At 45.0% G+C, this 14,440-nt stretch overlaps 1 protein-coding gene across 2 annotated transcripts in view; it reads right to left on the minus strand.

Annotated features, from left to right (window-relative positions):
• The window catches only part of BEND4 (BEN domain containing 4), a 39,965-nt gene continuing 26,721 nt past the window's right edge, over nucleotides 1,197–14,440 (minus strand). Inside the window, exons 4-5 of one of the 2 annotated variants that reach the window (XM_003128942.5) lie at nucleotides 11,006–11,246; nucleotides 1,197–7,555 (exon numbers count right to left, since the gene is read on the minus strand). In XM_003128942.5, the coding sequence (XP_003128990.3) occupies nucleotides 7,338–7,555; nucleotides 11,006–11,246 (459 nt within the window). In that variant the 3' untranslated portion in view covers nucleotides 1,197–7,337. The remainder of the gene's footprint in view (nucleotides 7,556–11,005; nucleotides 11,247–14,440) is intronic. The other variant, XM_013978637.2, reaches the window with a different exon arrangement.

Here is a 14,440-nt window from a genome sequence, read left to right on the forward strand (position 1 = left end):
CTGTGTGTCCTGCTACAAGATATTAATAAACTCCAAGTTACTTACTAATCCTCTTTTAATGCTTTAGAATAATAATATAATTTTAATTTCATTTTAATTGATACCCCAATTTGAACCCAAATTACTTGGACTAAATTACTGCTTTGTCATCCACCAAACTACTGATTAGAAAACTGCATCCTCTAGTATAAAATGAAAAAATGTGTTTTGTCTTAGTTTTTACTTGGTCTGACTTATGAATGACATTACTTCAATTTTGTTGTTCAATAATGGTTGATATATCAGATTTATATTTTATGCAGTAACTAAAAGTGGGAAGCCACAACCATGCCACGTTATTTAGCCATTGCTACTTTGCTGTTACTACTGCTCTTCACTTTAACAGACCTCGATTTCCAAGGTCAAGAGTAGTGGCTGGAGGGTTCTTTCTCTCCCTGATGGAACTGAGTAGGAAGCATGTGTGTTTAAAGTGTGAATGTACAAAATACTGGACAGAAACTCTGTGGTTACATTTCACTCACTAGATCAAACAAATTTTTTGGATGAATTTTGGTCAGTTCCCTGACATAACTGAGTGTTTTATATTTGGATATTAAGCATATAATATTTTCTTGGCATCCAGAGACAGGCAGGAGAGCCTAAGTGTTAGGGGGGAAAAGTTCTGTTTTTTGTTTTGTCTTTTTGGGGCTGCACTTGTGGCATACGGAGGTTCCCAGGTTAGAGGTCTAATGGGAGCTACAGCTTCCGGCCTACACCACAGCTACAGCAACACCAGATCTGAGCCCAGTCTGCAACCTACACCACAGCTCACGGAAGCTCACTGGATCCTTAACCCACTGAGCAAGGAAAGGGATTGAACCCACAACCTCATGGTTCCTAGTCGGATTCGTTTCCATTGCACCACGACGGGAACTCTCCTGTGTTTTTTTTGGGTTTTTTTTGTCTTTTTGCCTTTTCTTGGGCCGCTCCCACGGCATATGGAGGTTCCCAGGCTAGGGGTCGAATCGCAGCTATAGCCACCGGCCTACGCCAGAGCCACAGCAGCGCAGGATCCGAGCCGAGTCTGCGACCTACACCACAGCTCACGGCAACCCCGAATCCTCAACCCACTGAGCAAGGGCAGGGATCGAACCCGCAACCTCATGGTTCCCAGTCAGATTCGCTAACCACTGCGCCACCACGGGAACTCCCCCTGTGTTTTTTTTTTTTTGTTTTTTGTTTTTAACAGAAATAGAAAAGCCTCTTAAATAAACTGGAGAAAGATGCAAAAAGCAAGTTAAAACACTTAACAGAGACTTGACATTTATTGTGCAATTTTATCTCCAACAGAACATGTGTCATTCTAGAGGTATATGAGGTAATAAAATCAATACTCCAATTAGAACACCTGAAATAATTGGCTCTAGTAACAAATGTTTCTTATAATTAAAAATATTGAATGTTTAAAAAACTCTTGTAACATTGTAAGTTCCTAAAAGAAATGTGCCTAACACTTAAAAAACAACTTACTCTTCTATATAAATTGTTCACAAAAATCTTGCTATCCTATATTACACTATGCTTTTATAGTTTTTATTAACATATCCCTAGTGGGTGTTAATGCTACACAGTACAATCAAATAGAAATTATTCATAGAGGATCAACAAGACTTCAACAATAAAAATATTAGGATCAATGGGTTTGTCACAGTTTCTCCACAAGTATTCATCATAGAAAACAGAGTAAAGGCAAGTTGGCCCCAGTGTTAGGCTGCTACATGAAGTTCCAGAGAGGAGAGACACACAAAGGAGATGCTTAAATGGGGCAGGTTTGGACTGGACCAGTGACCTCGAGGGTTTCAGAAACCCTCTCATGGTCTGGGCATGACCCGTTCCCTAGAAACAGGGCAAGCTCTTGAACTTAAAACACAGTCAGAGATGTTAAAACCACGACTTTAACAGGAAAGAATCAACAGATTACTGTACTTTCCTACAAAATCTTCACGACAGTTCTCACAGGGACATCATGGATTAAATAAAACCCTCTCTTCCAAACCAGGTCATCAATTCTAAGGCTACGATAACAACAAATGTGAAAAAGTAAATGGACATTGGCTAAATGACACCCAGAGCCACTTCTAACATCTATCTGATCTGTCCCCAAAGAACATCACTTCACTGAGTTCCAAGTTTTGCCTTTTTATCCCTCCCTGCATTTTTGTACTGGGAACCTATGAAATAAATGTAAACGAATTAGTCATTTTAACTTATTCACTACTTTAATTAAACAAACCCATTGCAAAGTGTGGATGGGTCTTGAGAACTCTGACTACTGGGGGAAAGTGAACTTACTAAACCCAAAGAGTCCCTCTTATCAGCTAAAGACCTTGGGCAGGGTCCTTATGAAATGGGGAGCTTAACAACAGCCTAGAGAGTGGCTATGACGATTAAAATCAGAGGATGCATTAAAGTGCTTAGCAACGTACCCGGCACCGAAGGGCCTGATGAACATAAGCTCTAGCTACTGTTATTGTTATTGGTTTCAAATGAGCTGAAGTATTTTCCAATGCGGCCAGGACCCACTGGGCAACTGGTGTGGGGGCAATTATTCTGAGAACAGACAGCCTTCTGAGTAAGTCGTCTCAGAAGATGCATTTTCGTTGTAACATGGGCAATTGTGACTCAAGGAAAACCTAGCCCTTCTATTAGCCAGCTATGGATGGTCACGAGGAAGATCAATTAACCATAAAGATTTGGGAATTAAGTGCTTTCAGTAGCCAAACTGACTGAGCTGGTCATTAGACAAGTGACATCCAGACCGCTCCATATTTCCTGCAATTGCATATACCGTGGAGGGTAAAAGCAGGCTCTGATGTGTAAATTATATCTGCTATGGTTTTGAATTTTTATTAGGAAGCAAGTATCGGTGGGTTACTCTCTTTGCACTCCGTGTCGTCTGATGTCAACACTTTCCTCTAAAACAACACAACTAGAAGAACCAAGGCTGATAATGCAAGTAACTGCAGAGAGCCATCGACTGGGTGACATTTTCCTACATTATTCCAGGCGAAGTAGTTATTTTTATCCAGTACTTACACGACTGAAAGAAGCCATCACTATGTTTACAAAAATATCTCATAATGATACATACTGCTGTTTAGACACATTTACACGAGAGTTCTGACTCAAGCATCCTATTTGACATGTTTAGCCAAGCAGTTTTGGCAAGTGTCACCACATTAAACACACACCGGCAAGACTCGCACCATATGTGCAAAATCACTCTCGAGCACATTTCTAAAAACTGGTATATAAGAGCTGTCAAAAATTACAAGTGTCTGCACTGTGAAATGACACAGCACTGAATGAGGAAAGTTCTACGTTTTAATCTTTTCTAAAAAACGAAGGTAGCTGAGAATAAGATTTTTTAATATGATTGAAAAATGAGGAGGCAGTCAATGGGTGTGAGGTTTAGGTTCTAGAGCACATATGGGATGACAGGATTCCAATGAGAGCAATCAGCATACGCTTGCTTTTCTGCAAAGCGTGCATGCTTCACCCTACTGGGTGCACTCCATCCATTTTGGGACAGCCCCAAAACGGAGGACTAGCCTTTACAGGGGCAGGAAGATGCAGAAATCATGAACCTTACACTCCCAAGTTTGTACTTTTATCTAGACTTTGGGATAACATCTGATCCTGCAAGAATAATTCACAGAACTCAGCAGAGCAGTCTATCAGTATCTGACACATGGAGGAGTTGGATCAAACAATGTATCGAGTAATTTATATCCCCTATAATCTTGAGGAAGGGATCTCTCAGGTCAATGTGTTTATGACTGATGAAGGGCTATGAAAGATCCAGAATATAAAATCACCCACTTGCTCCACAGCTGACAAGTAGTCACATGTACAGTGTATCTCTCAGTGCCCTACCAAAGGGATGATTTCCTGCAAATGCTCTAATATTATCCTCTCCATTCCTAACGAAGCTTCATGAAACACAAAGGGTGACAGGAAGCTGAACGCTGTGGCGGAAACGGAAACACCAAGAGGATGATGCCTGGGTTCAAGGGCTGGATATTTTCAAGGAATGGTTTTTCTCCAGAGCATTTAACACTGAGGTTAACCCATGAGACTGTGAAGGTGGACCTTCAAATGAAACTGGGAGCCATGTGCCTCTAGTAAGGGCTGGCCGAATATGACCCCTCCACAGGTGCCTGGCCACGACCTCCCAACAGATCCAAGAGGTCATCCTGGGCCCAGCGGACTGCAGGCAGCTCCCCGGGGAAGTGGGCACCCCCCTGGTGACGTGATGTTACTGTGTGAAAACTCAGGATACAGCAAGACACTGTCACAGTGGGTAGGGAGGGACTCCCGTGTGATGGCTGGGTTTATGGGCCACCCCTCGTTTCAGACAAAGATACCAGATCTGGGCAGTGGTGTCAGGCCAGCACTATGCCCTGTTCTCTCACTGACGAGGCAGAGCATAGCTGCATCCCAAGCTATCTAAGGTCAATCTCACACCAGTGCCGAAGCCACTCAAGGAAGATGTAAAAGCTGACATGTGTGTCAGAGTCTCGTCATAGGAGCCATTTGTCCAGCTGCCAAAGACGTAGGAAAATCTAATCGAGAAAATACACAACCTCTTCAGGTCTCCAAAGCCATCAGCGGAAGGCGGACAGAGCAGTGACAAGAGACAACGTTCTCAGTGGTGAGTATTAACCCTGCTACAGAAGCCGCAATGGTTTCACCAAAAATAAGAAGTAAACAACCTCTGCAAGTCCTGATTTAAAAACGAGGTGACTGAGCAGGCAATCACCATGAACCAGGTAAATGGCAGCATGAGACAGGGACTAAGGAGCAGAGAGACAGCGAAGGAGCCAAGCAGATGCTGTGGCTGTTAGTGCCCAGGTCAGGCAACGGGCTGGGCTAAGGAACACGCAGCGACACCAACGATGGAGAGTGTGATGGGACGTCTGCTTGGGGGCAGGGGAATCAGAGGGCCCAGACCCGGGAGAGGTGTCAGAACTGGCTGTGCAAGGCTGCGGACGCAGTCATCCTTCTGGACCTTGATGGCTCAGGTGCGTAAGAGAAGACCAGTGTGCAGCTCTGATGCCTTTGAATTGGTGAAGTACTGGAAAACAGCTGGTAGAGAAATAATTCCCATAGCTTGAGAGAGCCTCCCTACTCAGGAGCCTTGTCAGGGGATGATAACAAGAGTGGTGAAAGCACTTCACCTGTAAGCACCCCAGCCTGCATGGTTACACAGAGTGAGGGCAGAAATGCTGCCATCACCACCCTCAGTCAAGGCTGGCATTGGCCCACCATGGCTGGTAGAAGTGAAGACACGTAAGATGTGTGGAATCCTCAAGCTTGAAGAGATTGCAAGAATTGGAAGTTATTTTTTTTAAGGCAGTGATCCAATACTGCTGCTACAGAAAAAAAAAAAGAAAAAAAAAAAAAGGACATTGTACTCAGCAGTAAGGATGACTAAATTCCAATGCAAAGAAAGAAAAAGTGAGATGGAAGGGCGGAGGGGGATATGGTGATATTTTTTTTTCTGGCCGAGATTTCACATCATCAGATTCTTCTAAGATACTGACTTCCTAGTCCTTGAAAACTCCTCAGGGAGTATCTTTCTTCCTTGGATAGCCAAAGTACATTAGTCTTATGGATCCCATATGCACCATCTCACCTGCCCTTATCATTTCTGTTACTTGCAAATTTTACCTAACTTGCCCCAAAGCAGGATTGAAATATGAGTTCTCCCACATCAGATCTGACAAATGGCCATCTCTATAAACAGACTTTTCAGTGGGTGAAATAATGATAACAAAAGCTAGAGAAGGACCTGTCCCCAGGGTCGTGTGCAGAGATGGTGCTAATTATCGCATATGACGGGTAATTTATTTTACTTTGTGAAAAGCAGGCAAAAAATGAAAATACACCTCTTTATGGATGGATGCGGATAAAATTTAGAGGAATTTCTAACCCAAATTCAAAACCCTTGTCCTGTTTTTAGATGACATCAGTAGCCTTCACTAGATGTTGCCCATGTGGCCCTCTGCTCTGTGAAGCTGCAATTTCTGGGTTGGGGGGGAGAGGACGCCTCCCCTCCCACCCGACCTGAGGCCCTCAGAAAGAGTCTAGCGTCTCTAGAGCATTCGTTGGTAAGGAATGGTCCCAAAGACATTACTACTGACTTCACATGAGCTGGGAGGGTGGCTGGGAATGGTAGGTGCGGATTCGCCAGAGGAGAAAGTTTGGGGGCATCCTGGCGGAAGGAGCACACAACCACTGGGATAAAACATTTCCATTGGCAACAACGAGAAACAAGATGTATGCAAATTCTAAAGATCAACTCGGCACAAAAAAGACCCTCAAGTATCAGAGAAATGGCAGACGAGCTGCAGCACAGTTGTGAGCATGGCCTCGAGGCTGGGCGTATACAACTCCAAACCATCGGGTCAGCTCAGGGAATACCAGCAGTCACACCACTTGTTTGATCCTCAGTGAACCAAACCACTAACTGACGGAAGTTCTCACTGTTCAACCCATCACCCTGGCATCGTGTCAACAAAGCCTGACTTAAGCCTGCGGATCTATGAATCTACAAAATCAAGCATTTGAAATTACCTTTGGATCTCTGGATGTTTCTTGACTGACACAGTGAAAACTACCACTGTTGTCAGCTCCATAGAGTGCCTTTTTTTGTTTGTTTGTTTTTTTGTTTTTGGTAAATGTAACTGGGAAAAACAGCTGACTTCCAACTAATCATGGTCTAGAGGTGGCCTCTGTTCTCTGGCTTCTTTTCAATGAAACAGGGCTCTGTCAACGTAGACATGACACAAGGTCGCCTAGCCTACGTCTTTGCTGAGAAGTATAAATTCAAGTCTTTGGAAAACATAAAGACAACCGACTTGAATTAAAATAAGAGAATGCTTGTTCCAGGCCTCTACCTTCTCCCACGGGCAGGAACTCTAAACCCAATCTCCATGGGGACCGGCTCTGCTCAGGAAGCAGAGCTTACTTGAAAATTTCAGACCAGTGACAAGAAGCTAATCTATCTTTTTTCTCCCTCACTAGACAGTCTAACTAGTAATCCTTTAAAAACAACTCTAGTTTTTTTCTTTTTATGATATAGTCTGAAAACGTTTGCAGGCTCCGCAGACTTCCCGAACCAGCCTAAAATGGATTTGTACTGGGAACTGTGGCAGTGGGTCAAGAGAGTGAAGGTTTAGGATGTATAACGTCTGACGGAATGACATGCTTTGGAGTCTAACGTGATGGGAACAAGACATTCACAACTGGAACCGCTGAGAGGACTGGCTGCTAGGGTGGAAAGATTCTGTCCACTAATCACCAGAACCATCCTGGGAGTTTTTATTGAAGACTTCATCCTGGGAAGCCTGGTGATCGATCCCTTCATAAAAGGAGCCACCGTTGTGCAGGAAGGTCCCCACTGCCCGCCCCTGCCGGGCGTGCCCCACAGCGTCGCTGAACACTTTGTTTATCTGTTCCTCCGAGGGCATCCACCAGTCGGGGTTGGAGGTACAGTGCATCCTAATGAATTCTGTGGGAATATACACAACAGTAAAAAGAGAGAGAGAAAAACAGCTGGTTTTTGCAGACGATGATAGGAAGGCTGCTTAAACTTTAACAGAAGCTCTGTAAGAAAAGCTTTATGGGACACCCAATGTAATGCCATGATGATGCCACTCATTAGCCCCCATTTATGCCAAATACATTTTCTACTCATGGGCAAAAGTAAAAAAATCATGTACGTTGAGGGATCCTTCTAAAGCGGGTTTGCTATGGAAGGAAAATTTGGTAAGATGCGGTATGTACCATGCTCGGTAACAGAGGACACTTCCAAATCCTGTTGTGACATGCTCACATCTTTAGAAGGTTAGCTATCTCCAGAAGCTCAGCAAGCACATTCATACGGTACCCTTTACGAGTAACAAATTGCTTAAGTCTAGTTCAGAAGAGGTTTCCACATTCTTAAAATGTTATGTGGAAGCCTATACTTCATTTCTCTAATCGTGATAGCTATCCATGTACTAACAAAGTTTTTAGATGAGATTTCCTCTAAATATTTAATTTCACCAGCATGCCTGGAAGAGTGAATATATAAAAAGTAGCTGAGATTCCAATGAAACAATCTTGGCCTCTCTTGGACTGAGCTCAGCTTAACCCTTCCTCTGCTTTCTCAGGGGCTCTGGGCACTCATATAACCCCTTCGTAGCTATTTTAATGTGGACATCCGTAAACTATGCTTTCTTTGCACAGCTGACTGAACGTTCAAGGTGACTGCTATACACACATCATTTCTTCTCCAGCACTGTTTCCTCTACAAGACCATGGTTGAGGACTGGATTTGTCTGATATTTATTTGTGACACCCTAACCTTATGTGCCCTTAGGAGCTTTCAAGTATGAGGACAAGGAAAATCTTATGAACAAAACTGTGCCCATCTTAGCCGAGAGGCAGGGGCATCCCCTTCAGTTTTGTGCCTGAGACGAGGGACCCATTCACTTGGCTAAGTCCCAGCCCTGGGGGCCTTCCCTGGGGAATGAGCTGTGCTTGTCCAGCTCCTCGCCCTGTGAAATTGCCAGAAACCACAGCAATGCTTATCCTGGGACGCAGGCCTCTGAAACACTGAAGGATGATTCTCAGACCTAGGTCCTGGTCATTTTAAGGCTGAGCAGAAAGAAAGGAGGTACCCTGGGACCACCAGGGCTCAAATATTTTGTCCTCTCTCTAGTATTTTCCTTGTGTTCACACCTGTTCACAATTGCCCTCAAATCATCTCCAGCCGTTCTTTCAGCTCCAGAAGTCAGGAATTCTTTCTTTCTATACTTCTCTTTCTTTCTCACATTCCTACCTCGAGTGTTCATTAAGTATTCAGTAACTGTTTAAGTTGTTTCTCTGTCTCTGTCCAGCTCCCTCACTCTCATGGGATCACAGAGAAATCAAAGACTCAAAATATCAAGGAGAGGAAGTCAATGCTAACGGCTGAAGATGCCGCAGCCCTGCCACTCTGAGAAGGTGCTGCTGCTCCGTGGCGCCTCCCCCCTCCACCCCCTCCTAGCACCCACGGCTGTGACAGGACTTTGCCTGCTGCTGTGCCAGCCTATTCCCAGCTAATGTAGAGGCTCACCCTGTCACACACATAAGGCGTCTCCTCCTATCACTAATGCCTCTTCCTTCTGCGGTCAGACCACCCTGGGGAACAGGCCAGCCTAGAATTTGACTTCACTCCCTGATTTCACCCCCTTTCCACCCCTCCAGTGTCCAATCACCTGAGGCTCCCTTGGCCATTCTAACCTTGCACCTGGCTTTCTGCCGGCATGTCCATGCTAGAAGTGACAAGCCTATGCCTGGGAAGGGAATGCCATCCAGGTCACAGGAAGGCCCCAGGATTTCAGCCTTGGGGACAGACATATGCACGCTCTAACCAGCTGCCCTGACTTAGTCTCCAGTGCCTGCCTGTGTATTCTTCACTCACGGGCTGCGGAAGCCTGTAGGTCATGCCCAGCTCTCCCCTGCATTTTGGGCAGGCAGCCTGGGCTGCAGCCGTGTCACAGCGGGTATGGCAGCATGCCCAGGGGAGGGACACTGCTTGGCCTCTTTAGTTTCACTGACTTGCTTGTTAAGACGTAACATGTTTAATAAGGATGTCTGGAAAGGGGTACTTTCGTGAGGTCCGATTCCCTCACAAGCTTTAGGGCAACTTTCTGAGTATACACAGCGTGTTCTCAGGAGAGGCCCTAAGCTCACCACTGCCTCTGGCGCCTCCACCTGCACTGACGATGTTGGGGAATAAGGGACCCTGTGGCTAGTTTGCTAGGACAGACACTGGACATTTCCATGACCCAGTCTCCCTGAGTAAGTGGGATTTCTGGACTGGCCGACAGGGGGTGCTCCAGGGCCGAGCTAATGCTGGTGTTTTCACTCTGGGTGGTTTCTCAAGGGCGGGCCGCCTGCGTCAGTCACTTGGGGTGGTTGTGACGTGTAGCAATGTGTGCCTGTCCCAGCCCCGGCCCCGCTGAATCACAAGTTCATGCTGGGTCTGGGAATCTCCGCTTGGGACAAATGCTACACAGGCCTCTTAGGCTGGCTGACCATCACCAAGGGCGCCCAAAAGGGACGTAGGAGTGAGTGTCCTTTTTGATGACTAAGGCCTCAGCAGTCACGTTTTTTACTAGGCCTTCTTCACCAGAAAATAGTTGGATCTCTGTCCAGAGTAAATCATTCAGTCTTTCCAACCAAGGGAGTCACTACTGAACTACACAGGTTAATGTTTGAGCTTGCTGATGTGGATTTTTAGGTGTGAATGTGCCTTTGCTGGCACTATAACGGTCCCCCCATCTAAGTCTGTGTTTGTCTGCATCCACTGAATCAGCTGTTCACCTCTGCATGCTCCCCCTTCCCCCTCTGCCTGGCCTATCCACAGAGCCCATCAGCTACAAGGTCATCGGCGGGGAATGCTGATGAAATGCTGTTACTTAAGCAGTATTTTTTAATACAGAAACTTAAAACAAAACAAAACCAAAAAAAAAAAAACAACTAACAGAGTTAAGTCTGACTGGGCAAGAAATTCTCTAGGCCTTAAATACACGTAAAGGGCTGGGGCAGGGATTCTCCAGAAGGTAGCTAGCGTGGGGGAAGGCATCATAGGCTGCCAATAGAAAAGGGATAATTTTTAAAATGCCTCGTCTTCTTTTCCTCTGTGCCTTCCCCAGTGCTCCAGTTTTGCTGGAGGTGGCCTTCTCGGGGAGCAAAGAAAATCTGAGTTTGAAGCGTGAAACATGAGGTGCTATGCAGTGCTATGTGCCATTAAGTGCTAAAGCAAACGAAGACTTTGTAAAGAACTTCTCGGTACCAAGGAGATGGGCCACAAGAAGCCTATAAGGAAGGTCTCAGCAGGAAAGAAACCAAAATACACTTGCACGGGGGAGCCACAGCCAATGCGGTGAAATGAGATCACAGATGGACACTGAGCGGAAGGATGCAGTACCTCGGAGGCATGTTACTTTAACTGGATCCAGAGGGCGTCTTTCAGGACCTGTCTCTCCTGACTGCACTGACCTTTTCCTTTTCCCAAGGCCGCATGAGTACTTAAGCTCATCGGTTGTGAAAACAAATCTGATGAGGTATCGGAGGAGCCGCCGCCCGTCTTTCTTTGAAGAATTTACAGCCTCGTCCCACTGTTTGCTCGTTATGTAGACAGGATAGTTGTTCAACAGCTGCTTGCTTCCCTGGAAAAGCGAGATATTTTCTCATTACCTGCGTAGCCAGCCGGCCAGCAGCCCAGGCGATCTCCATATCAAAGGCAAACACGCCTTTTAACCAAGTGGCTATGCTGACAATGAACCAGGTATTGAAGAGCACAAGTAATTGCTCACACTCAGAACGGGCACTTTTCAAATTACATTTGCATTTTCTATAACAAGAACCAATGAGGTATAATGAACACCTTTGAAAGAGGAGCTATTTATAACTTGCATTTTAACAGGTAGGTTAAAATGTGTCAAGATCCAATGACAGGGAACACTATTTAAATATAACCTGTAACTTTCCTTTTCAATCTATTAAAATATGCAAAAATGACTTTGAAGAGTGTGATCAAACAGGTCTCTTCATCCTTTGGTTGGCGGTTAAGTACTTCTGGAAATGATGCCGGCGGGCTATTTCCAAGAGGTATTTTTTCGTCGTTAATGTGCTTAATACATCTGATAGCCACTGCATTTCAGTGGAAACAACAGTAAAAGTGAATTTTAAAAAAGGGGGAAGTGCGGAAACAGAAAGAGAAAATCACTAATAACAATGCAAAACAAGTTTCCTCGAATTATCGCTTCTGCAAATGTCAGTATGTCAACTCAAAATTTTTCGTACTTTTCACCTTCATAATTTATGTCTGCTATAAAATTCCCAGGCTAAACAGCTGCAGTGGGACTAATTACAGGAATTTCTGTTAACATTTATAAGCCATGTTTAGTCAATTGCACCTACACAACCATTACTTTGGTGCTGGTTATCCATAAAACTCTACAGTCCAGGACAAATTAATTAACCCGTGATCTCGGTTTTAATGTACTCTTTCCCCGGTAATTAAGGTGTACAAAATAAAGAAGGGAAACCCATTCAGTTTTACAACTCTGCAAATTTACTAGAGGTTATAAATTTGGCACTGTTTGGGTCTGATTGGTTTTTACTTAAAAAGTGTTCTGTTCAGGCAAGCCTTGAAAAGGGCAAATGGTACAGGAGCCCATAGGAAAGGAAGAGGCAGCAGATTCGGCTATGAAACTGTCACTGAATTACCCATGGAAATTCACCACTGCAGCACTGTTACGCCCGTGGAGTAGCAGGAGCGTGACTTCATTTCCTTTTTAAGGGAAGCAGCTGAGTGACATGGTTTGTGGTCTGAATTTGGAGTCAGCCTGGGTCTGAACTGAATCTTGGTTCTGCGTTTTGTTTTGTTGCTTCAGCAAGTTACTTTGACTTGTTGGACCAAAGTTTCCCATGGGAAGAACTAAATTATTATGGGTTTAAAACAGGAGTATTTAGGAGCATAAAGCATCCCTTGGCTCTGTGCACTATGTATGATCAAGAGATAGGCAGGAGGAGTTCCTGCTGTGGCGCAGTGGAAACGAATCCGACTAGTGTCCATGAGGATGCGAGTTCCATCCCTGGCCTCGCTCAGTGGGTTAAGGATCTGGCGTTGCTGTGAGCTGTGTAGGTTCTAGATGGGGCTCGGATGTCGTGTTGCTGTGGCTGTGGCATAGGCCAGTAGCTGTAGCTCCGATTTGACCCCTAGCCTAGGAACCTCCATATGCCACGGATGCGGACCTAAAGAGAAAAAAAAAAAAAAAAAAAAAGAGAGAGAGAGAAGAATGCAGGAGCCCAGAGGTTCCAAAGGGTCCTTCACCCAGGCTGCTGTTTCACGGCAGGAGGGAAGAGATGGAGGAATGAGTGGAGCGTGTGGCAGTGCAGATGGAGAAGCAAGGATGAAAGATGAGAAACCAATGGGGTGTCTTTTACAAAGGTAAGGGATAGGGGGTTATGGCTGGGGGAGGGAGGAGGCAGAGCAAGGAAGAACAGTAGGTGCCTGACACACAGTAGGTGCAATGAACCTCTGTTAAGTGACTGACACGGTAAACACCACTGCAGCTGGCACCAAGCGGACACTCAACACTAGTGGTTACAATGAAGAGTTCTTTTTTGGTTGTTGTCTGTTTTTAAAACAGTTGTGGCACTGGGACATTAGAAGAACTTCTTCTGGATATAAACTGTCAAAGTTAAAGAACCTTAAGGAAAGCAATGAACACGAGGGGCTATTAAGAAGGGCTACGGAGGATGGAGACCTTCCACCATCCTTAACTCAAAATCATTCTCTTGTCATTTAAGCACACTTGTCAGCTTTATTATTTTTGTCTTTTTAGGGCCATACCCACAGCATGCGGAAGTTCCTAGGCTAGGGGTCTAATCATAGCTGCAGCCACTGGCCTTTACCACAGCCATAGCAACACCAGATCCGAGTCGCATCTGTGACCTACACCACAGCTCAGGGCAAGGCTGGATCCTTAACCCACTGAGGGAGGCCAGGGATTGAACGCACGTCCTCATGGATCGTAACTGCTGCACCACAATGGGAACTCCCTCAGCTGTAAAAAGGGGACCGTGTAGCTAGTTTTCAAACCTTTTATTTATTTAATGCTGTGCAAATTTTAAAAACAGCTTTCCTACAGAAGAGCTCAATCGCTCTTCCAAGATGTAGAAATAGCACTTGGAGGTCAAAGAAACAAAAGAAAGAAAAGACACATTAATTTATAGTTCCAAACAACTCAGACTGTCCTCTGTGCTGTGGAAGAGATTTCTCAAACTGCTTCAGCACAGCTAATAGGAATCAAATGTGATAAATAATACTAATGAGAAGATGCTTACTTGCCTGAAATGACAAAATCAGTACAGAAATAATGACGACGATGGGTAATAAAAGTTAAAGTGGTCTTACCTAGAGAAAATGTACATACTTCTATTTTTGTGGGTTTTTTTTTTTTCTTTTCTTTTTAGGGCTGCACTTGAGGAATATGGAAGTTCCCAGGCTAGGGGTGGAAATGGAGCTGCAGCTGCAGGCCTACACCACAGCCATGCCAGATCCAAGCTGTGCCTGCAACCTACAGCACAGCCAGATTCTTCACCCACTGAGCGAGGCCAGGGCTCGAACCCGTGTCCTCATGGATACTAGTCGGGTTCCATACTGCTGAGCATTGACGGGAACTCCTTATACAGTTTTGAGTGCATAGTCTCTCCAGTTCGCCTCCAAAAGGTCATTAAACTCTGACCGCGTTGCTGTGGCTGATGTAGGCCGGAGGCTGCAGTCACTGCAGTGACTTGGCTATTGCCAAGTCATTTTGAAAAAACCAATTTGAAGAGCACTTATTTAATCTCT

The sequence above is a fragment of the Sus scrofa genome, chromosome 8 (genome assembly GCF_000003025.6).
Source record: "Sus scrofa isolate TJ Tabasco breed Duroc chromosome 8, Sscrofa11.1, whole genome shotgun sequence".
In the NCBI taxonomy this organism is placed as follows: domain Eukaryota; kingdom Metazoa; phylum Chordata; class Mammalia; order Artiodactyla; family Suidae; genus Sus; species Sus scrofa.